The 22,146-nt window shown below is 42.3% G+C and overlaps 1 protein-coding gene across 2 annotated transcripts in view; it reads right to left on the bottom strand.

Annotated features, from left to right (window-relative positions):
* The window catches only part of rps6kc1 (ribosomal protein S6 kinase polypeptide 1), a 103,804-nt gene that overhangs the window by 22,060 nt on the left and 59,598 nt on the right, over positions 1-22,146 (bottom strand). For both annotated transcript variants that reach the window (XM_064339255.1, XM_064339256.1), the window contains 2 exons: positions 18,716-20,236; positions 18,324-18,413 (listed from right to left, as the gene is read on the bottom strand). In XM_064339255.1, coding sequence (XP_064195325.1) covers positions 18,324-18,413; positions 18,716-20,236 — 1,611 coding nt within the window. The remainder of the gene's footprint in view (positions 1-18,323; positions 18,414-18,715; positions 20,237-22,146) is intronic.

The following is a 22,146-nucleotide window of genomic DNA, read 5'->3' as shown; positions in this document are numbered from 1 at the left end:
TAAAAATAAAGAAGGCTAACATACCACCCCCCCCCACCCAAGCCCCAAACCACTGATTTGTAGCTTTCCCTTTGCTTTACCCTTTGTTGCTCTTAATAAATTTAACAGAAAGCGCTTGAAGCCAGGCCATAGTTACTTAGGAAGGACAATTCCTCGCAGGGTTTTCTCCTTGTACGAAAACAAACACCACCCCCTGCCACCACACTTGTTTCATTTGGTTTTTTTCGAGGTACAAGTCGAGCCGTGGATCTAGCAGGTCTCTGGGGCTCGGCTGGAATGTTCTCAAGGTGAAAGGAGGCGCTTCCCCCGGCTTCCCCCTTTACCCCCGCCGAAGAGCACCGACGCGCCCCGGCCTAGCACACCCGTTTAGGGAGACGGGATGGACAGCGAGAGTGACAGGGAGGTCAGCTCCGAAGGCTCCTGGGGCCACCAGATGGCCCCCGTTGCTTTTTTTGTGTTTAATGTCTTTCCTCTTTGTTTCCAGAGGAGCGCGGTGGGTGGGGGTTAGAGTGAAGAGACAATGGCCCCCGAGTCCTTGATTGGCGGCTCCGGGGCAGCGCGGCGCGTGGCTAACGCAGGGCCGTCCAGCTGACTGGAAATCGGGTATGAAGTCCTTCACCCCGGGGGGGGGCCGTGGCTCTTTCCCAGCCAAGGTTACAAGACAATCCAAAGGGCAGAACACTGTTATTTCACCCCCCCCAATGCAGCAGACTGCTACGGGAAGGGGGGAAAAAAGAGCTACTGTTCTTCAAGGGGTATCTGACGCATGTTGTGACAGCCTTATCTTGGATATAATCATTAGACCGACTTGTGATACCTGTGTGTGTGCGCGTGCCGTTTTATTTCCCCCTGCCTTGGGTTAAAGCAGATATGCATATGTCTCTTTCAGCAAGGTCGGTTGCCATCACAAAGGAGTTTATTCTTTGAAGGGCTTCAGGGTGAAACCACCACCACCAAGAAAAAGATAAAATAACTGGTGGCTTAATTTTCTGCCTCATCAAAACCATCAGGGCACTGCGGAGAGACTTGCAGGAACAGAAACCGAGCAACCCCCACGGGCAATGTCTTGCCAGTCCAACTCATAATACCAGGCCTGTCCACGCACCTTGGAAAGCACCAACAGCGCAGCTGCCCTTGTCTGGGGGAGGGGAGGGGGCATTAACCGGCACGCAAGGCGTTTGTGCAGAACAAACACGCTGCTGCTCTATTTCTCTCCATCCATCAAAGGCACCATTGGGAAAAAAGAGGGAAACGAGCACGGTGTTTTTACACCTTTGACGTGAAGTGATTCGTTCAGGTCTGCTAATGATTGCCCCTGTTCTTCCCCTTTCTCGAGTGAAGGAGTTCCCCTGTCTCTTAAGAAAAATGGCTTTAAGTAATGAAGGGAAGCATCGCTCTTCCCCTAAAAGGAACAAAGTACTTCCCCAAAAGACACCAAGAGGCATTGTTTCGCAAAGAAAACAGGTGATTTTATCAGTTGCGCGAGAACAACAGCAGAACTTCAGGGTTTCACGCAAAGGCGCAGGCAACTTTCGCCACCCGAGGGCAAAGTCCTGACTCATTACTGTCAGCGCATGCTTCTCACAGAGCCATTACTAAAATGAGTGAAACTTTATTTTAAAAAACAGGGAAAGCTCAATTTCCTAGGAGTGTAATTTCAGAAGCTGTGGAGCTGTTAAGGTCTGATGCTTGTAAAATGGTCCATATAGGGAGAGCGCTATGTGAGCAGCCATTTTTCATACCCTGAATGCTTAACATAGAAGGGTGATAGCAAGCTTGTCTGAATTTGAAATAATAATATGAACAATACATGACAACACACTTATCCCACGAACGTAATAGTTAACAAATACATGCAGAATCAACATATGCAGTTTTTGCATCTCCTGCTTTGAAGTGAATCATTTTGCTTGAAAAAATTTTTTAATCAATTTTCTTACCTTGAGAAATGTCTTTTGCTCTGACAATGACTGCCAACTATAGCATCTTTTGAAACATTTGATTAGGATATGAGTGAATGGAAGTCTATGGATAACAAAAACCCAGTTAAAGTTTTGTGTTAAAATCACAAACATTTTCAAATGGAGCTTTAAAACTTTCAATCTAATCTTAAAGGCACCAAATGTTGTGACTGCATATTACAGCAAATCACTTGCATAAATACTCACTTTGGCCTTTAAAAATATACATGAATTTCAGGTGTGTATATTTCATTTATTTATTTGTTAACTTTATAATCTCCCTTATCATACACTATTAGCCCTGGAAGTAAAGAGATCTTCTCTGTGGCAGGCAGCCAGCCAAGCAGCCAGTGTCATCGTACTGTTTTCAGTGTCCCTCACAGGACACGTCAGCAAGTTAACTAGTAACACTGACAAAATCATTACACCAATTTCGAGGCATATATGAAATTCTGCCGAGTAAAAACTACCAGTCTGTTAGAAGTATTGTTATAGAATATGTATTAGTTGTTGCGTACAGTTGCACAGTAAATATGCCTCTTTGGTCCAGCTTTTTTGCCATTTCTGTGATTTCCTCCATTTTTGGTGCTTTGTTTTAGTGATTTGTGGGCAGTTTTTGATGATAACTGTCAACCTAAATGTAGCTGACAGTGTTGTTTATATAGGCATATGTATCTTAATATTGCCAAATGCTAGGAGAAACTAAGGGTGACAGTGTATACAGATTCTGGAATGCACTGGACCAAGATTCCCATTCTTGTCAGTTGTTGCAAAGTTGTTTAATGGCCCCTGTCAACAATGGTGATGCTCTATCAAAGGCGCTCTATCAAAGACCAAACCAAGCAACGAAGAACATTGTTGTACGAAAGCAAACTTTAGAAATAAGTCAAATAAAAACGGACACTGAGTAACCCTGTTTTATTTTAGAAAAGCAATTTCTAACAACATTCTGTTAAATGAACTCCTTCGATACAGCTAGGGGCCACGATGCCGGCGTCCTGAGATTTCTCAACTCAGACATTCAGTGCTCCTGCAGCCAAATTATGAGAAGAAGCAACACACTCTATGTTCTAGCTTCATTAGTACATGCTACATGACAACAATGCCAAATACAGAGCTTCGGAGTGCCACCATTCTTGGGCATTCTAACGCTAGAAAGGCCAGAACCAAAGCCATTGGGCGTTTGGACTTTTAAATGCGAATCACTCCAACACTGCAAATGAAAATACCCTTCTCCTTCCATGACTATATAAACTCTAAATAGCTGTGTTTAAAATAACACCGTTGTTAGAATTGACTCATTAAAGAAATACAGGCATTTTGTGCCATTGTACCCTCCTCCGTCCACAACTTTTTCTATATAGCTGTGTTTAAAATAACTGTGTTGTTCGAATTATTTTAAAAAAACAACTTATTAAAGAAATACAGGCATTTGTGCCATTTTCTTCACAAAACCCCCCTGCCAGACAATAGGTAACAGGTGCTGATACCCAGGTGTGAATGGGTTGCTCTCTCCTCCAGCACGCTATTCAGCAATCAAATTACCGACCCTTTGACACGAGTTGCTGGGTCAAGCGCTATCAAAACTAATTCCACACATACAGTCACAAAAAATGAATTCACTGCAATCGTTCGATGAAGATCTACTTCGATTATTGACTTCAGTGCAGGGATCAATAATTATAGGAATTGTAGTCATAGAAATTATGGGTTTATAACTTTGTGGACATTATGCCTCCGACATGCTTTCAGTTTTTCACTGAAATGGTAACTTTGGATGAACTCTGAATAGACTACAGGACGGCAAAATCATGCATGCGAATGGGACCAGAGGAATTACTAATGACTACATCATGGACCGGGCAGGCAAGCTACGTGAAAGTTACATGAAGTTGAAGACAGAAGCAGCAGCTGCCAAAGCAGCCACAATCGCTGCATCACCTCGCACACCCATCACTCCTGGGAAGAATACACAGTGCCAGGCCAGCAAATGCAGTTGCAATAAGGATAAAGACAACTGCGTGAAATGCAATTGATTTGTCTGCGGTCCCTGCCCACACGAACAACCAAAGATGTGCATTCCCGGTGGAATTGATGTGTTAGAGAAGAGAGACAGTACATATGTAAAAGATCAATTGAAATAGCAGGAGCAAGGCGAAAGCAAGTGGAATTCATCATCATGACTGAAGAAATTTATTTTTTTAATGTTGCACTTAATATTTCTTTAACTACTTTCTCCATTTTGTTTTGCACATTTTCTCAACGTAGCTGTAATACTCCTTGGCCCATTTTCCCTTACCTATATAACAAAATGAATGAACTGTAATTCATTTTGAGAACATGGCTAAGGATTATACTCACCTAGCTGATATGAATATGGGCAGTGAGTGAGAATGAGGGAGGCTACTCTGAGCCCAACAGCATTGATATGAGGACCATGTGTATGAACATGGTGAAGCATATGCAAGTATTACAGTATTACATGTCCTCCTCAATATGTAAGCACTACTGTTTGAAATATTTCAATTATATACATTATTTTGTCCCAGTCTACCTTTGCCTTTGCCATAATTCATATATTGTTATATTTGCATTGGACACAATCGACAACTGTTAGCCTTTGCTAATAATGCTCAGAGCTAGCCAAGAAGCTAGAACATTGCCAGCATTTTTCTGATGGTAGAATATAATCTTTTTATTGTACATAGGTTGGACTATGGGGTATGAGTGTCTCCATGGGCATAGAAAGTATTTATTCAAAACTGTGTGCAGATATGTGCTAGATGAATGTAAAATTTCCCTTTAACTGATTGTAAACAGCAGCATTTGGGAAACAAACCACAGAGAAATGCCATCCCTGGGAATACAACAACTGATTTAAATAATGCAGAGTACATAAAGAATAAAGGTGTTTTACTGAAGTACAGGAGTGTATGATTGCATATTTAGGTGTGTGTGTGTTCCAATTTCATTTGTTCCTATTATAACATTTATAACAAGGCTCTGTTGACAAATGGACATATTTAAATGCTTTGTAAGACAAAAAAGCATTTTATTCAGATTGGAAGAGGTCTACGATAGGTTTTTAGACCTAGATATCCAACCCCCTATACTGATGAAAAGACAGTAATTCCCAGTTGAAAAGAATTCAAAAGTGAGTTTCAATCAAAGTTTCATTGTAGTGACATACATGATTATTTACGTTTAAAATATTAACGTTAGCTAGAGTTAAATGCAAAATCTGGCACACAATGTTGTCGCTAGCAACCAAAGTCTCTATCATGCCAACGCTAGGTACGTAAATCTGTTGCTCTTTTATAATATTGTAAAAGACTAAGGCCAAATGTAAAAAAGAATACGTAGGCTACCTTTTTATGTAGGCTCTCTATTTATTCTTTTTTATCTCTTTTTTTCTCTTCTGCAGAACTTCCGTTGTGTTGACTGGATATGCAGCGTTTTTCTGTTGCATCTGTTTTCGGAGTTTGTGTGTTTTTGATTTTGCATCGCTTCTGTATTTGCAGCGTGTTTGCTGTTAATGTATTTGTTTTGGCTTTCTGCAGCACGTTTTTTCATTTGGAGCACGTTTCCGTTGTTGTATTTGTATTGGATTTTTTTGGACTGTATGCGTTTTTGAATTGGCATCGTTTCTGAATCTGCAGCACGTTTCTCCTAATGGAAATGTCTTGGGCCGTTGTAGCGCGTTTGCCCTTGTCGGCCACCGTACCTTGGTGAACTTCAGCTGACGCCACCAAGGAAAAGCAATTCCAAAGTTAATGCTAGCTCATGAATGAGACTCGCTGTGTTGTTGTTGCTTTCCCTGAAATCTGATCCCAAACCACCATATCTGTAGCCACACCCACGCCTCCCCACACAGAAAAGAGTGCCACGCCCAGAAACGTCCCAAACACATTTTATAATAACAGGTAAAGGTGCACAAATTCCGCGAAAGTACGTAAAGACAGAGACTGCCAGTGCAACATAGATGTAGTATAGTATAGTTATTTAACAATATTTTCTAGGTAAAAATTCAGCATAGTAAGCGTTTAAAGGTGCAGTATGGGGCCAAGCCCAAACCATGAAAAAAGCCCTAGACCAAGAAGTGTCTAGATACATTTGGTCATATAGTGTGTATATACACTCACCGGCCACTTCATTAGGTCCACCTGTTCAACTGCAAACTGCACCCGTTAACGCAAATATCTAATCAGCCAATCACGTGGCAGCAACTAAATGCACTTGGCATGTAGACATGGTCAAGACGATCTGCTGAAGTTCAAACCAAGCATCAGAATGGGGAAGAAAGGTGATTTAAGTGACTTTGAACGTGGCATGGTTGTTGGTGCCAGACGGGCTGGTTTGAGTATTTCAGAAACTACTGGGATTTTCACGCACAGCCATTTCTAGGTTTTACAGAGAATGGTCCGAAAAAGAAAAAATATCCAGTGAGCAGCAGTTCTCTGGGCGAAAATGCCTTGTTGATGGCAGAGGTCAGAGGAGAATGGCCAGACTGGTTCGAGCTGATAGAAAGGCAACAGTAACTCAAATAACCACTCGTTACAACCGAGGTATGCAGAAGAGCATCTCTGAACGCACAACACATCAAACCTTGAACCAGATGGGCTACAGCAGCAGAAGACCACACCAGGTGCCACTCCTGTCACCTAATGTGGCCGGTGAGTGTATATATACATATATATATTATATATATATGTAGTAAATGGGTGGGGAAGAGGCCTGCTGAACCTCCACTCCCAGGGGAAGAACCTTTCACAGTCACTGACGCATAACACTGTCCGTGCCTGGGCGCTGTCACCATGGCTCGGAAAGATCGCTCAGGTTTAACAAGTGAGGAAGCGGGACAGAATGTTCAGCAATAAAGCCAAACACTAGTGGCCTCAGAGACATTTAGGGTCTGAAAATATTGTATTTCCAGATAAATCTGGAAAAAAAGGAAAAATCCCATCCCTGCTTATTGAACTCCAGATCTCATGAATCCCCGCTTACTCTCAATGGTTAACTTGAATCTGAATAGAAAATGACTGTATGTTAGTGCACTTATCCAAGGGATAGGCTATGTTTCTGTTCTGAGGCGGCAGAAGGTGTTTTTATGGAGAACTCCACCCAATAATTTGTTACGTTCCGTCTTACCAGCAATAAAGACCATCTGAAGTGATGGTATCATTCTCATATAACTTTGCTTCTAATCATTTATTTTAACAGAGGTGTTTTTTGAATTTCTATATACTGTAATGGTGGCAAGTAAATTTTAGTATATGTTTGCAGACACAATATTTAAGATAATTGAAGATTTGGAGTCCTGTTTTTGCTTCATCTAAACTACAGCCTCTACATTTTTCTGGATCCATTCTTTACAATGGTGGAAAGGGTGCAGCTCTGGATTTTTCTTGGTTGTGAGTTAAAACATATGTGACACTACAGAAATGAGAGATATAAACTATTCTTAAAGTGAGGACCAACATATTAAATAAAGATAGATTTTTGGCTGCATTGTTTCTTAAACCATAAAGCCAATGGCAGCCAGCAGCCAGAAACAGAAGATAAATAGACAGACTGAAAACAACTATTATATTGTTTAGAATGGCAAATTATATAGTGAAGGAAAGTATTCAAGGCAGAACAAACATTACTACAGCAAAGGGCTTACTATAATAATGTAATCTGCGGAAACACTGTAGTACAAAATGGGAACCAGGAAATTTGGGAAATGTAATTCAACTCAATGCAATGTACTTCCCTAGCCAAGGCCTTGTTCAGGCAAAGTATTCAGCATCTAGCACCCAAAAGACGAAAGGAAAGAGCCCTACATTAAGTTGCATCACAGGAGGACAGTTGACGAGCGGGATGAAATAAATTTACATATACAGTGTCACAAATAAATAAAATGCCACTTCACAATCCTGACTGGTATAGAGCAGCAGAAGCCACTGACGCAGTTTGAACGGTTCTCGAATGGCAGTTTGGGTAAACAATGAAAAAAGCAAAACTATAATCTTGTCATTCCAGCGTGTCTTAGTTTCCAAGCCCCTTTTGTTGAAAACATGTTGTTTCATCCCTTCTGTATTTATAGACCCACTGCAACTGGCACCCTGCTAGCTTTTGGCCCGAGTTCATAAATCTGTCATCAGAAATGAAGCTGTTGCAGCACTTTTTTCCTTGAAAAATACAGGAGGGCGTTAAAACGGAGAGAGATAAGGAGATGGGCTGTTGATAATACAAAGATCAGAACAGGTGGGGAATGTTTTTTTGGAAAAAAAAATGTATTACTCTTTTTTTATTCCTGGGGATGGGGTGGGGTGGTGAAGGCAGCCAATAATTTTGGCGACACTGTGGAAATTAATCTGGTAAAAAAATTTCCCTCTGCAAAGTCCAGTCAAGGCTGCACATCACACTTGAGGACATTATGGTTCAGAGGGGAAAAAAGATGCTCTCTTTTTCTCTAGTCTTCCTTATCTTCTTGTGAGCTCATTGGTTTTATGTGATGTCACTTCCTGAATTTTCCATCATGCCCATCCTCCTGATAATATAATGTATGCTGGTTGAAACCTATGATTACATGAGGCAAAAAGGACAAGTGCTTACATGCATTGTGCTTCCTAAATCCAGGTTTAGTTCAACACTTCAACCTTTTGGGTTTGTTGGGATTTCCTTAAATGCACTTTGGATATCAGCTTAGCTAGCTCACTTTTCCAATTGATACTGTATGTGGCAAGTGCTAGTAGGCAGGTTCACTGTGACAGTGTAGACTAATAAGTCAGAATGTTTTTGTTCACATGCTTTCCATTGACCAACACAACCACAAAGCATACCCATGTTTCTGTGAGACACTGCAAAAAAGATTATGGTCAACAAATGTAGAAAAATAATTTGGACTCTTTTGTCATGGTTAGCGCATTTTCAGATTTCACATGGACAACTGCAATTTCATCTTTGACATTTCCAAAGTGAATCAGGGGTCAGGTAACTCAATGGAAATGAAAAAACAAAACTCCATCAGAAGGTGACACAGTGCATGGCACTGTCGGTAGGGCAACCAACTCACAAGCCATATACAAATCCCTGCATGCAGTTTGGGGTTCGATCCACTGCCATGGGCCTTTCCACACTGTGAACCAAACTCTATCTGTAACCCTCTCTGCTTTCCTCCATATGAATAGAATAAAAACATGAAAGGAGAGTGGGCTGTCCACTCCCCTTTAAATAAATCTGCAATGGCTCCAGGTTGTCATGGCAGACAGTACCTACACCTAAAAATTTCAGGTCACCTCTAACATCAGAGGCAAAACATGACCATTTAGAAGGCAGAACACTTTACCTTACAGTACAATGAAAACATTTACATTTTTTTAATTCCAATTGTCAGCGTTCACAGGTTTCCTGCAGTGTCATTTACAAAATGTTTGTAAAGAAGAATTGAACAACAAAATTAAACAAACCATTGCAAAAGCTATACCTAGCAAGATTAATTAACTTTTCCGTACAATTAAATGGTGTATTGTTTGGTACATAGGCTAGCTAGCCAGCTACATCAAGTGGCACAAAAAAACCAAAAACCTAACAATTATGAGCAGTCTAAAACAAACATGCCAAATTATTCAGAAAGCACAAATACATGTTCAGTTGACACGTCGTTCTTCCAGTGTTACGTTAAATTTGAGTCATTCCAAGATTTCAGGAGAACTTCAGTGTGAAACTTGTGCTGTGCTGCTATGTTCGCAAAGACCTCTAAACGAAAATAAACAAAAGGAAAGTTTGCTCAGCAGACACAGTTTGAAGTGTTTACCTCCAGATTTGGAACGGGCTGTTTATTGCTCGTCCCTTTCTGCCAGCATGCCTGACTGCAGTGATAGTGGCGGCCTTTCTTTGTTTGGCTTTCCGCTTACAATATGGAACAGCGTGTGAAGCGCCACTCCAGAACTCAGTTATAATCAGACCTGTACACACACGCGCGCGGCATCAGGAATGAGAGCCGTACGCACAGGCAACCTGAAGCACCCACAAAAAAGGCATCAAGGACCGCAAATTAGGAAATCACATGACGACCCGTTTTTAAACAAATGATAATAGTAAGGAGGACATAGTATTTAATGTTTCAAATATTTAACAAGGAAAAAATGTAAGCCTATCCTGTATGTGTGCTGTGTGTATCCATCCAACACTAACAGAAACACATCCATAAAAGGTGCCATTAAATAACGTGATACACTTACATAAAACAGATTAATAAAAATGTGACATTTATTTACATGGCATAATTAAGATAATCGTTTTAATGGTTTGATATCTGTTATAATTACAAAGGAGAAATCAGAAATAATTTCATAAAATTTCATATTGATTCTAAAGTATCACACACAGTGAAAGGTAAATTCAGACAGGGATTTAGTGACGTCACCAATAACTCTTCTGGGGCAAAGACCAACATGATAAATAATGACCTTCTGGGCATGTGTGCACAGTCCAAATCAAAAGTCTTTTCTCTGGTTCTTCAAAAGTCAAGCTTAACAGCAATTTCCAAATATTTCCATATGCCATTCCTAATATTATTTCAGAATAATAGTTTTAGTAGTAGTTGCACTAATAATAATAATAATAATAATAATAATATGTTTTATAATCAAATCCTGCCTTGTGTGTTTGACAGGTCAATTTTAGCAGTCATGAACAGCATCACATGACATTTTCCATATTTAAAAAAGGTTCAGTACGTCTTCCACATATCAAAATGGGTCATGTTTGCCAAATGATCTTCACAAATGAAACCCAATGTGTACACTACAAAATTCTGCAGAGTTCTACAAACAGGAAAACATATGAACACTGACCAACTGAAATACGCAACCATTCACATTTGATGGTGTGAAGTTAAAAACTGCACATGAGTTTGCTTAAATTCCACCATGCTTATAGTACATCCTGCACTGTTCACCAACTGCCATAAAATAATTTACAAAGAAAGAAAACTTGTAGCTAGACACTAGATACTTTTTAATAGCAGTGCTGGCTAGGGAAGAGGATATCATTTCAACTAGATCAAAGTCAGAGGTTGGACTAGTAGGTGGAACAGAAAAATGGGTGAAACCAAATGTCAGCAGTTTAAAGATGGGGTCGTATACACATGATAGTTATTTTTAAATTTCTGTTATTATTCACACTTTTCTTTCAATGCATTCAGACTGGAAGTCTTTTATAGTATGGTCGGTATCTTTTACCAAGATTTTTCATAAATTTAAAACGTGGAACCTGATATTTTCACTGAAGATCAAATAAGACAGGTGTGTGTGTGTGTCACTGAGCTGAGTTTTAAGTGGCAAAACATATTTTGTTTTTTCCCATTTCTAAAACATGCAACCTTTTTCCATTCAAAATATATGTGTTTATACAACGTGTTTATACTACTGATAATACATTGCCCTTAATCTATTTACACATAAAGGCCACCACACCTTTTTCCACATTTATACTTCCAGCTTTTAACAAACTCCACAGTTCGCTGTAGATGATGTAAATGAAACATTTCAAGAGGAATGCGCAGAGAATGAAGCACTTGGAAACAGGAAACAGACTGGGTTGTCGCTGCATCATGACAGCACATGACTCCACCTGCTGGAGATTTTGTGGTACTGTATTTTACACCAAAGGGGGGTGGGGGGGACGTGGTGAATTATATTAAACACAGTACTCTTCATCAGCTCCTGGCATTATTGAAGATGTAGAACTAATTCACAGCTCTCAGTGTCACTGGATTTAAAAACAAAATATAAATTACTTAATCAGGAAAAGCATAAACTATGAACACAGAAACCAACACAATATGAATTTCTACACGTATAGGAGTGTGAAGTTTTTTTTTATGTTATTTATTTTTTTTAGAGTTAATTAAACTAAAATGTGCTGCTGCATTTAAAAATTTTGGTTGTGTAAAATGTTTTACAGAATGTTCTAAACAAATAATTAGTTTCATCCCTCTTAAGAAGAAAATAAATATACATGCCTATAGTGCTCCATCGTTACAATTCAGCTAACAGGATGAGGAATAACCAAGAAGCCGTGATTCCCTCAGTTGGAAATCGTTTGTCAGAAACAGTGCCAATCTGTAAAGCAGATTACCACAAACCACCAGCGGCAAACTACTCTTACAAGTAGAGACGGAGGGTGAGGAAAAAAATACCTTTGCCAGTCAAGCAAATCTTGGTGATCAATGCTGCACTTAACCGAGGAACATGGAAGAAACAAATGCAGTGACTACTTTCTGATGCATGGTAAAGGATTTCTTCTCTCCTAATCCATTTCCTCAACATGGACACAGCACTTTTTAATCACTTTTCAGCAGTCAAAGACGACTAACTACACAATGAAGGCACGGATAGAGCAAATCTTGCAAGGGAATTGATTAAAAGGTCAGCTCGTTAAGATCCACCGATTTACAGTCGTGGCATCAAATGTCACTTGATTTATTTTGGGCCAGAGTCAATATCATTAGTGTTTCAAAGCAAACACTTTAAGGAGAGATCCTCAAATTTGCAGTAATTGCATTTTATGGAAGCGTCAAACGGAAAGGAAAGGACAAACAATACGGCGGATAACTTAACCGCTAAGTGCGCGTAGAGCAGCTTCTACAAAAATGGCTGCATTCCTGTCAACATGACATGACATTATTTTGGGTCATCTTTCTGCAGAAATGGGAGACGGACTGCATGGAATGTGTCTGGATAGGTGAACCTGGCATTCACCACATAGACAGATTCACAAAGTAGATTCATAAATGCTAGGTACGTGAAAGCCAACCGTTTTCAAGGGTTCAATTTGTCCAAAGAAGACCCCCTGGTGCCCTTAATGTCATTATCTGACTGACATATGTTTTGATTATTTCCCCCCCTTTTTCATTAAACAGCATTGCATTGCCAGCCTGCTTTAAGGCTTAAGTATTTGGATTGGACTTGCAGAAATCATGCTTTCAACTTATTAAAAGAGGCGTAGGACGGGGCAGAGGCCTGTTGAAGCAATCCCCTTTAACCTGCTAGCTTCATAAATAAGTGGAAGAATCTCTCAATGTGTTCCCTGCACACTTTCATAACTGCATCCAATCCCCAAAGTGCTTCTTTAGATGATTGCCCACGGCCTTCTCTCCCTGCCTTGACATCAACTATTTTAGTAAAATTGGGGAAAAGTGGACATTACTGTACTTTTAAGATTCTTTCAAAATTATAGACAAAATGAAAAAGCCGCACAAATGAGTTTTGGAAAATCCAAGTCAAAACTGCACAATCCGAGAGATGACCTATGCTTTTCTCCATCACATCAGGTTACTGAAAGCCCTGTGTAATCTTCCACAGGTTCCGACAGAAAGAGATGGGTCAGTAATTACCCCCTCAATAAAGCAGTCGCATATAGAAACCGGTTCACCATATTCATCTGTGAGGTCCAGAGAGCAGTATTACGATAACATGCATAAATAAGAGCATCTTTCACTTTTGCATTTCTGAATTTAGTCTTTCCCACTTAAAATGTGAATATTCCAAGGTAACGTTTCATTCGGTTAATTATACATTGCTAACCAGGCTAAACTGCACATGAATCGGTGTGAGAAAAATACATCAACATTCACTATGAAACCCAAAACCACACACATTCAAAAACCAAAAAATCCCAGAGGTCACTTACTTGCTTCTACTTGACATCCACTGTCCTTACATAAGCTGTGAACATTCTGCATAGTTTATTAACCTCAAACAATTAGAGAAGAGCTGATGCGTTGTACTTTATGCTTTACATTGGAGGTTCTGTCACAGCAGTGTTGAACCACCACCAGAGCTTTTTTATGTTTCAAAATGTAACTGATGACAGGAAATCCATGGTTCACACAGGAAGAAAGAGTGTGTGCGATCTGTGCTTTGGCAAGGGCTCTCTGCCATTTTCTACACTGGCTGGCCGCATATGGGCGAGCGGGAGAAGGCGATGCTGGAAGGCTGCGGGTGTGAGACCAGAGTGTCTTGTGTGATAGGAACGTGTGAGAGCGGAGTGCGTGTCTCACAACAGCTACGGCCTGTAAGCGAATTCCCAGCAGCGGCGTCCGCCACAGACCCGTTAGCAGCCTCGCAGACCGCCGGGCGTGCTGAAGAACGCACACCCAGCCCTGTCGATGCCATGAGTAACATCCAGAGACTCAGGCAAAGAGCCGAAATGGCAACTCCAGCACAGAAACACAACAGAGAACAAAAAATATAAAGGTATAATCATTCTCTTTTGTTTAGACTTGCTAACATACTTTGATCAGACACATGCGGCCATTATCTCACATTTAGGTGTCACAAGTTGTTTTGAAGTATGTGATGTACTGGGATTTCAACTTTATGATCGATATCCAAGGGGAGTCCTATAGGCACTGGATTAGCACAATCACTTTAGGAATGGTAAAATCAGTGCTTCGTCGTGACCCTCATTAAAGTAATTTTTTTCCCCAAACACATTTAAAGGAAGGAAAGTAAATATGGACGGACAGTCACAAAAAGTCTTTGAGCAACGGACTGCACCAGTATCCATCAGGTACACTGCACACAGGCGGATTCAATATATACTGCAAAGTTAGCAATTTATCCATACACACAAAAAACAGATATTTATAATAAAAAAAACATCAACTATGGTCTTGCTGTATGGAGTATAACAATGATCATCAATCCTCTGTCAGGGCATACAAAGGCTTTGAACAGTGGATAGATGCTATCCACCATTTGACAGATGTGTTTCTGAGCGCAACCAAAAAAAAAAAAAGATGGATAACCCCAAATGATGGGGATTTCTCAGCGATCAATATGCCGTAACCAATGGCAATCGCCCCCCAAAAAATAGCTTAGGAAGAAGTAGAGTATGTGCAACATACAGGTTATGCGCATACAGGAAATATTAAGCAACTGGCCAAGTCAGTTGACACAAAGTCAACAGATAAGCCATTTCCCAAGAGTTGATAAACTTGGGGAAGTTGTCAAAAAGGGGTTTCAGTGCAGCGGGATGGCTAAGGCTGAGGCACCATGCCAGGGAGCACGGATGAGCCTTGTGGCTTCGAAATCTAGACCAAGTGCTGACGATGAAAGTTCCATTGGGCAATATGCAAATGGGAATCGCGTCACCCGTGGTATGGGAGTGTTCAGTCAGTTAGGGGTCTGCGTTTCATCGCTCTCTAGTCCCCACTGGCCAATCAGGACGCCTGTATACTGCACACCAAGGCCACATACACAGGTCTTCCTCCAACTCCACTCTACGCTAGCTGAGCTACAGTATAGTCTGCAGTCTGAAAATAAGTAGCAGTGACACTGGGGGGTGTCCTGGGACAAAATACCAAGAGAAAACTGCTTTGAAAAAACAGCTGACCCTACTCACAGGCTCATGCGATTGTGTTTTCACTAGGTGTACAAATCTTCACAAAGACAAATCCAGATTCACAGTCAAGCCACAAGAACTGGGGGGAGGAAAGTCAACACAGGAACATGCACATTAGCTTTCTGCATCCCACTGTATAAGGGAATCAACAAAATAACTCTCATTACATTGTGCTACTTCCCTAGCAGTGAATGACTACACCCCAATGACTGATGCGCCATTGCAGTCCATGGCCTCTATTGAAGCCCATACTCTCGAGATAAGCCTATTATGCTCTAATGCCACACACACATATGCACACACGTCCAGAGCTTTTGCACTGTTTCATAGCTGAAAGCAGTAGAAAATGTTTAGTAATAAAATCAAACATTCAGGACCACAGGGTCTTGTTTAGGTTATGAAAATCTGTATTTCCTCATTAATCAGTAAAAATTACATCCATGATGGTCACACTGCATGGAGTTACCCATACATTTCTGGTCAAGTCGATACCATGCAATCAGTCAGGATGCCACTGACTGAATCCCAAAATTAGGCTACAACTAAAATTTCAGTAAAGCCATAAAACTTGCACAAAACCGCTGCTAGCATGAAATAACACCTACCATAAAATGTGTAGACAGTATATTACATGTCATGTATGTGGTAAATCTTACAATTTTACAAGCTGTATGGCTGATTATGACAGACAGCACACAATGCTTACAACAGTGTTACGCAGCCTGTACGGCATAGAGTTTAAGAAAGGTGCTAGCCAAACTTCCCCGCGACACAGACTGCTTTGGACCGCGGCGCGGTTCGATCCACGGTCAGCGCGGCGTGGGCGTACGGCGCGTTTCCAGCAGGGAGAGGACTGGACGCCGCAGCCGAGCGCCGCGCTGGTGGCTAGCTCTTTGTTGGCTGAAGCACTTCGCTCACCGAGCCCCCGTTTCAGGCTTTCTTGCTCATTTCACACGCAATTCAGAGATGCGATTTCTAACCGTCGGTTTTGTCTAATGTTTGGGCTCGTTTTGGCAACAGCGAGCCACGGGGTTCAGAGGACGGCCTAAATGCAAATGAAGATGCTGGCAGGCTCCCGGAGTTCAAAATGGCATCAGCTGCTGAAATTCAAGTGCCGTGCTTCCTTTGTACTAACTGGTCCCCCTCCACTGGCACGCGCTTACCACAGCGCTGAGTGCCCAAGATCACACCTGACTGATCACACCTCCGAAACTTTCTTCCATGCGAGGATCCGTTTATATGTGTTGCCTTTTCCGCAGCGTCTCAGTTTTTATGCGGAACAAAGTCTCTCTCAGTCACATGAATACAGCAGCATAAGAACAAAGCCCAGCAGATCTACCGTGTGTTAAAAATGTAAAGAACTAGCAGTACAATACTATTTAAACTACAGTTCAGAAAAGCAACTGAAGCTAATTACATAGAAAAACCAAGATAAGCGATAGGCCTTTAGATGCCTTTATTTTTTTAAAGTAGTAAAACTGAGAATATAATAGTTATGAGTATATTTTTCTTTTTTTCTTACCACAAGAAGCCAGTTACGAATGACCACCTGCTGAATAACCAATGGATATTCCCGAAAACGGCACGTCCAGGAGTGGAACAGTTAGAGCCCCTTTGTTTTACCTTGATGCTTCGGATGCAGGGTTTGATATAGCTATGGTGCAGTATGGTTCATCGCTCCATTACGAAAAATACTGCTGGTTTTCCGTACAAAGAAGGACATTCATTCAATGAGAACAACAGTATCTGTTCTGGCAACTGGCAAGGTCCCATGATTTAATTGTTTTTAAAAAAATAGCCACTGCATAAAATTTGTGGTTAGGTATATTGCACCATTACAGCAAATATTGCTGGTGTTCTGGAAGAAGAAGACACATTTATACAATGAGAACTACAGGCTAATTAAGCTTGCTGTGATTAAAAAAATGAGCATATAAAATTCAGTTTCCAAGCATTACCCATTATTTAAATTTACAATGGCCTATTAGACAACAGGCAATTGAAAAAAATGTTTTCAGCTCTCACTTGATTTAGAATCCTAAAAGCAGGTGAGAATTGTCATGGTAACACAACTGCACTTGGTGAATTGTGGGAAAGTGCAGAAGCAAAACAAAATGGCTGAGCACATTATGAGGCAGAGCAGTTGCCAAGAGATTCTCTAGCGCTATAACTGAAACTGAGATTAATTACAAAGTTACAATAAAAAACACTGTACTGAATGCACACCTTTTAGCATATGAATAGAATATGTTGGTTTCCATACAAATTTTAATACATGGCAGCTTTGAGAGTATCTATATTGGATCAGCCATGTTTTTCTTGTTAACTGACACTTCTACTAGATTGTGAGACATGCAGTGCTGGCAGGGAGACTGTAAAGCTGTGGAATATAGTATCAAAATCACCATCACCATCACAGAGGAGAACAGTCTGGTAGGAGGATGCACAGTTTAATCAACGTAGGGTGGCATGCTTTCCTATGCCAAGCTGATATTGCCCATTCTTTGTAAATGAAGCCATTGTGAGGCATGATGACCTACTTACGGCTGGACGGTTTTTTTCTTTACAATTCGTAATAACGGAATGTCATTCACAACTTTCTTCAGCTGGCTGTGTGCGGAGTTAGACTGTATATGTGTTCCTGTTGCAATTGTAAAATCAAGGTTTAGAAAGTATGAATGCGAAGAGATTACAATGGGTCAATATGAAAACGGAGGGGGAAAAACCCACTTTAACCAAACAAAAAACCTGCATGAAAGCCGCCATCTCACCCACTACTTAAATACACAAAACAGATTGTCGAAAAGAAATTGATTGAAGACAAAAGAAATGGCGCCGTGACAAAGCCAAGCGATGCAGTGAAATGAAAAAAGCAGGCGAGCTGAACTTGTTGTGGGCAAAGAGCAAAAGAGTATTAACATAAAAAAAGATATCTGGCACACCATCTCGGTGGCACATTCTAACCTGGAGCGCAGAACATTCCAGCAATGGCCTCTCTGTTGCAGGAGTCTTCAACCTCACTCCAACTGCAGAAGTACGTCAGCTGAATGTGTCCTGAAAACAAAACAACAGGAGAAATCAAAACACCTTCACCAGCCTCCCCCCTTCTGCTTTCCAGCAGAAACTGACTGTAATTATTCCTTTGTAACTAAAAACAGTCTCATTAAGAATAATGGCATCATTAAGTACTAGAAGCTATTACTGCCGGTGAATCTGCCGCGTTGATAATAAAAGGAAATGAAGATACTAATTATGGGATAAAACATCTACTCAGATAATTGGAAGCAGAAGCTAATAGAAAAGGAAATGCATTTGGCTCCAAAAAAATGAAAGAAAAAGCAGGAATAGACCCTGACCTCTGTCGTTGAGCAAGATATTGTTGGGGTTCAGATCCCGGCAGATAATTCCCTCTTGGTGGAGAGCATCAAGCGCTAAAATGATCTCCACCGCCCAGCGCCGGACGTATTCTTCAGGTATATGGGCCTGGGAAGCTATGAGCAATCGTTTGTCCAGGTCCTTGAAGAGCTGCGATACGTCTCTGTCCACCTTGTGCTCCTCCCCAGCCGTGGTCTCCACCGCTTCCCGGTGGGGGACGAGCCGGAGGCCCGACAGGTCCGCCTCTGGGCCGGAGCGCGAAAGAGGTTGCGACCTTGCCGAGAGCTCTCCAGAGCTGGGGAACGCGCCGCTCTGTGACGACGCGTCCGAGGCCGTACGAGGAGGCAAAGTTGGGAGCTCCTGCGTGAACGTGTCCTCCGGGACCAACGTCAGGCAGCGCTCGCTCTTCGCCGAGTAGCCCAGTGCCTCAAGAACGTCTTCGTCGTCCGGGTCAGAAGCACCTTCGGGAGCAGAGGCGAGGTCTTCGTCATCCAGGGGCAAAAGGGCTCGGGTGGCTTCCTCCTCCACCGCGCCCCGGTGCCGCTGCAGAACATCCGGCCTGCCTAACTCCGGGGAGGCCTCGGCCTCGCTCGCCAGCGCTTCCCGGCCCAGCTCCTCAGACAGCAGCGCGTCCGCCACGATGCCCGGCAGGTTGACCAGCAGGTCTGGCGGCCGGCCCTCGTCCTCAGTGACCAGGGCCTCCTTGAAGGAGATGACGGGCACCGACTCGTGGGAGACCCAGTCGCTGTCCGGGCCCCAGGGGTCCGCCGCGTTCCCCTCGTCATCCGGGTCTGGGTCCGGGTCCAGCTCGGTGGGGGCGGCAAGGAAGGGATGCTTGGAGAGGTCAGCCTTTGCCTTTTCGCAGGCTGCCTCCGGGCAAAGGAGCTCGCTGGTGCTGTCCTTGCTGTCGATGCGAAAGAATTCCATAGGCGTCCTCTTGGACTGGTCCAGCGAGTCTGGCGAAGCAATTTGGGCGGAGCTGAACACCTCAACTGGGTCCAGGTCAGGCTCAGTAAAGAACCGGAGCTCCTGGGCGGCGATGGGGGAGCAAAGACTGTCGTTGCTGAGCAACGACTGGGATCTGGAAGAGGGTGGGGCCTCGGGGGCCGCCCTCAGCAGGGGTCCCTCGTCCCCCAGAGGCTCAGTTTCCAGCTTCTCCTGCTCGTACTCGATGCAGAGCGTCAGGTAGCTCTCAGTGCACTCTTCCTCAGAGGACGTGGTCCCTGATTCAGGCGGGGGCCCACAGGGGCCATCGGCGGCTTCCTCGTCCTGTGTGCTGCTTTCGTCCTGGGAGCTGGGCGTCAGGCTGCTCTTCAGGGGAAGGGCCAGCAGGGCGGCGCTCTCCACGCTGCTGCCGCTGCAACTGGCCCCGCTGGCCCGGGGCTCCGCCCTCTCGGCCTCATGAACTACCGTTGTGTGAGACTTCTGGATGAATGGGATGTCGAAGCTCTCCTCGGGGCTGTGGTTCAGGAACTTACTGACATGGGACCAAAGCTTCCCGCCTATTGCCAATGAGCGAGAGAGAAAGCATTAGAACAGCCTGTGTCCTACACTACATACAAGCAGCAAGTATGCTTCAACTGGAACTAAAAGCTGTGTAAACAAAAGAAAATCACAGTTTTCTAGCCTAATGTACATTAGCATTGCAACCATTCTTTAAAATACCAAACTGATGATTTAATTCTAATACATCATGAAATATAACAAAGACTATTTCTTTCAAAGGCTGTACTTTACAAACAACAATAACCTGGAAGCTCGATACAACTACATTTTATATACAACTACATGTAGCTAGCTCTAATCACATGAGGCAGACAGGTGCTGTGAGAACAAGCAGCTTTGTCCAATCTCTAACAAGCTCAACTAATTCTTATTTGCTGTCCGTTGCTAACAGTCAGGGAAAAAACAATAGGGCCGTTGCTAGCTAGATAGCAGACCACTGTTAGCTAGCTAGCCAAGCATGGTAGCTACAACTGAAAGCCTCATGCTTTCCCTCTCACAAATTATGTTTGTGCTCAATGCGGATGGCTCAACACAAGAGTATAGTATAAACACATTGGGAATGAGGTTTGTCTGGAAATGTTCATAGTTTTGAAAGTGCAGTCAAATTACACAAATTTTGATTTGAATTATTTATTGGAATGGTTACTTGGTTGCATCACTCTAGCTTCACAGTTTTTAAAGAAACAGCATAGCCAAATAAGACGCAGTATAACAATAGCCAATTTATAGCTTTCAATGCTATGCTGTTTCTATTCTCAAAAACAAAAACATTACAAATTGGAGGCCAAGTTAAAACTACAAGGATAAACTGCAGCGGGGTGAACGGGGTGAACTGCAGGTTCACAGCACGCTATAGATGGTTCTTGCTATAGCATACATGATACAGTGTCAGTGAGGGGACACTGAAAGGTGATCAGGCGTGAAAGCAGGTTCTGACAAGCCAGCTAAAGTTAAACTGCTACTAGCACATTTAATTAATAAATGCATCTGTCAATGTGTAGCATGACATGACAAAAATGCATGTCTTACTGCACACCAATTACAGTTCTTTTGTTTTTATTGTGCAGTTCCTCTCAAACTAGCTGATTTTAGATGAACCCCACATGCAGTCTATTCAATCTGTAAAAAATAAAGAATGCAATGTGCATCTGTGAATATACAAATATCGAGTATTTGCGTTTGGATGCATCCCTTTAAAGACCCACTCTACTCCAAAACATGTATTTTTTAATGGTTAACTTCTCTTGGAAGCATGACTTTCACAATATAGATTGATTTTTGAGCTGAACTTGTCACCAAAGCACATTTTTCACGTTCTTCTACTGTATATGGAGAACTTCTTCATATTTCCCTGAAATCGCTGTCGGAGAAGTGCACGCACGAGCAAAACCATGATTCACTATGTAAAGACATGATAATTACTGAAGTGCAATGTGGTAAACTGAAACCTTAGCACACAGAAAGCTGACCAGTTAGTGACACTGTTGTGACAGTTGTGTTGAACATAGCAGACAGTGCAGATTTAGGATGCAGTCCCGAGGTAGGAACTTTGTTCCACTCATTACGTAAGGAGCCCATTCTAAAACAAAAATGGTGGAATCCGTTTATAATGGAGCCTAGAAGGGGTGGACTGGCACACCGCATCTACCCTTTCTAGGCTCCATTGCCAACTGCAACCTTAATCGACATAAAAAGGACAGAGTTAGACGTGACAGCGTAACCCTCGCTACGTGGAATTTGTTTATAAACATCACGCGGATGTGCCTGACAGCATAGAGGGAATCTGTCATTGTAGCGCACAGTTTACAGATGACTGCCTCCAAAACCTCATGCAAAAGTTGATGGGTTTCGCAAAGAATCCGCATGCTGCATACCTACTATAACCCCAAGACCACAGCAGCAAGCG

Source organism: Anguilla rostrata, chromosome 6, assembly GCF_018555375.3.
Source record: "Anguilla rostrata isolate EN2019 chromosome 6, ASM1855537v3, whole genome shotgun sequence".
Lineage (NCBI taxonomy): Eukaryota > Metazoa > Chordata > Actinopteri > Anguilliformes > Anguillidae > Anguilla > Anguilla rostrata.
Note: the sequence above shows the minus strand (reverse complement) of the source record. Positions and strands in the feature narration are given on the sequence as shown.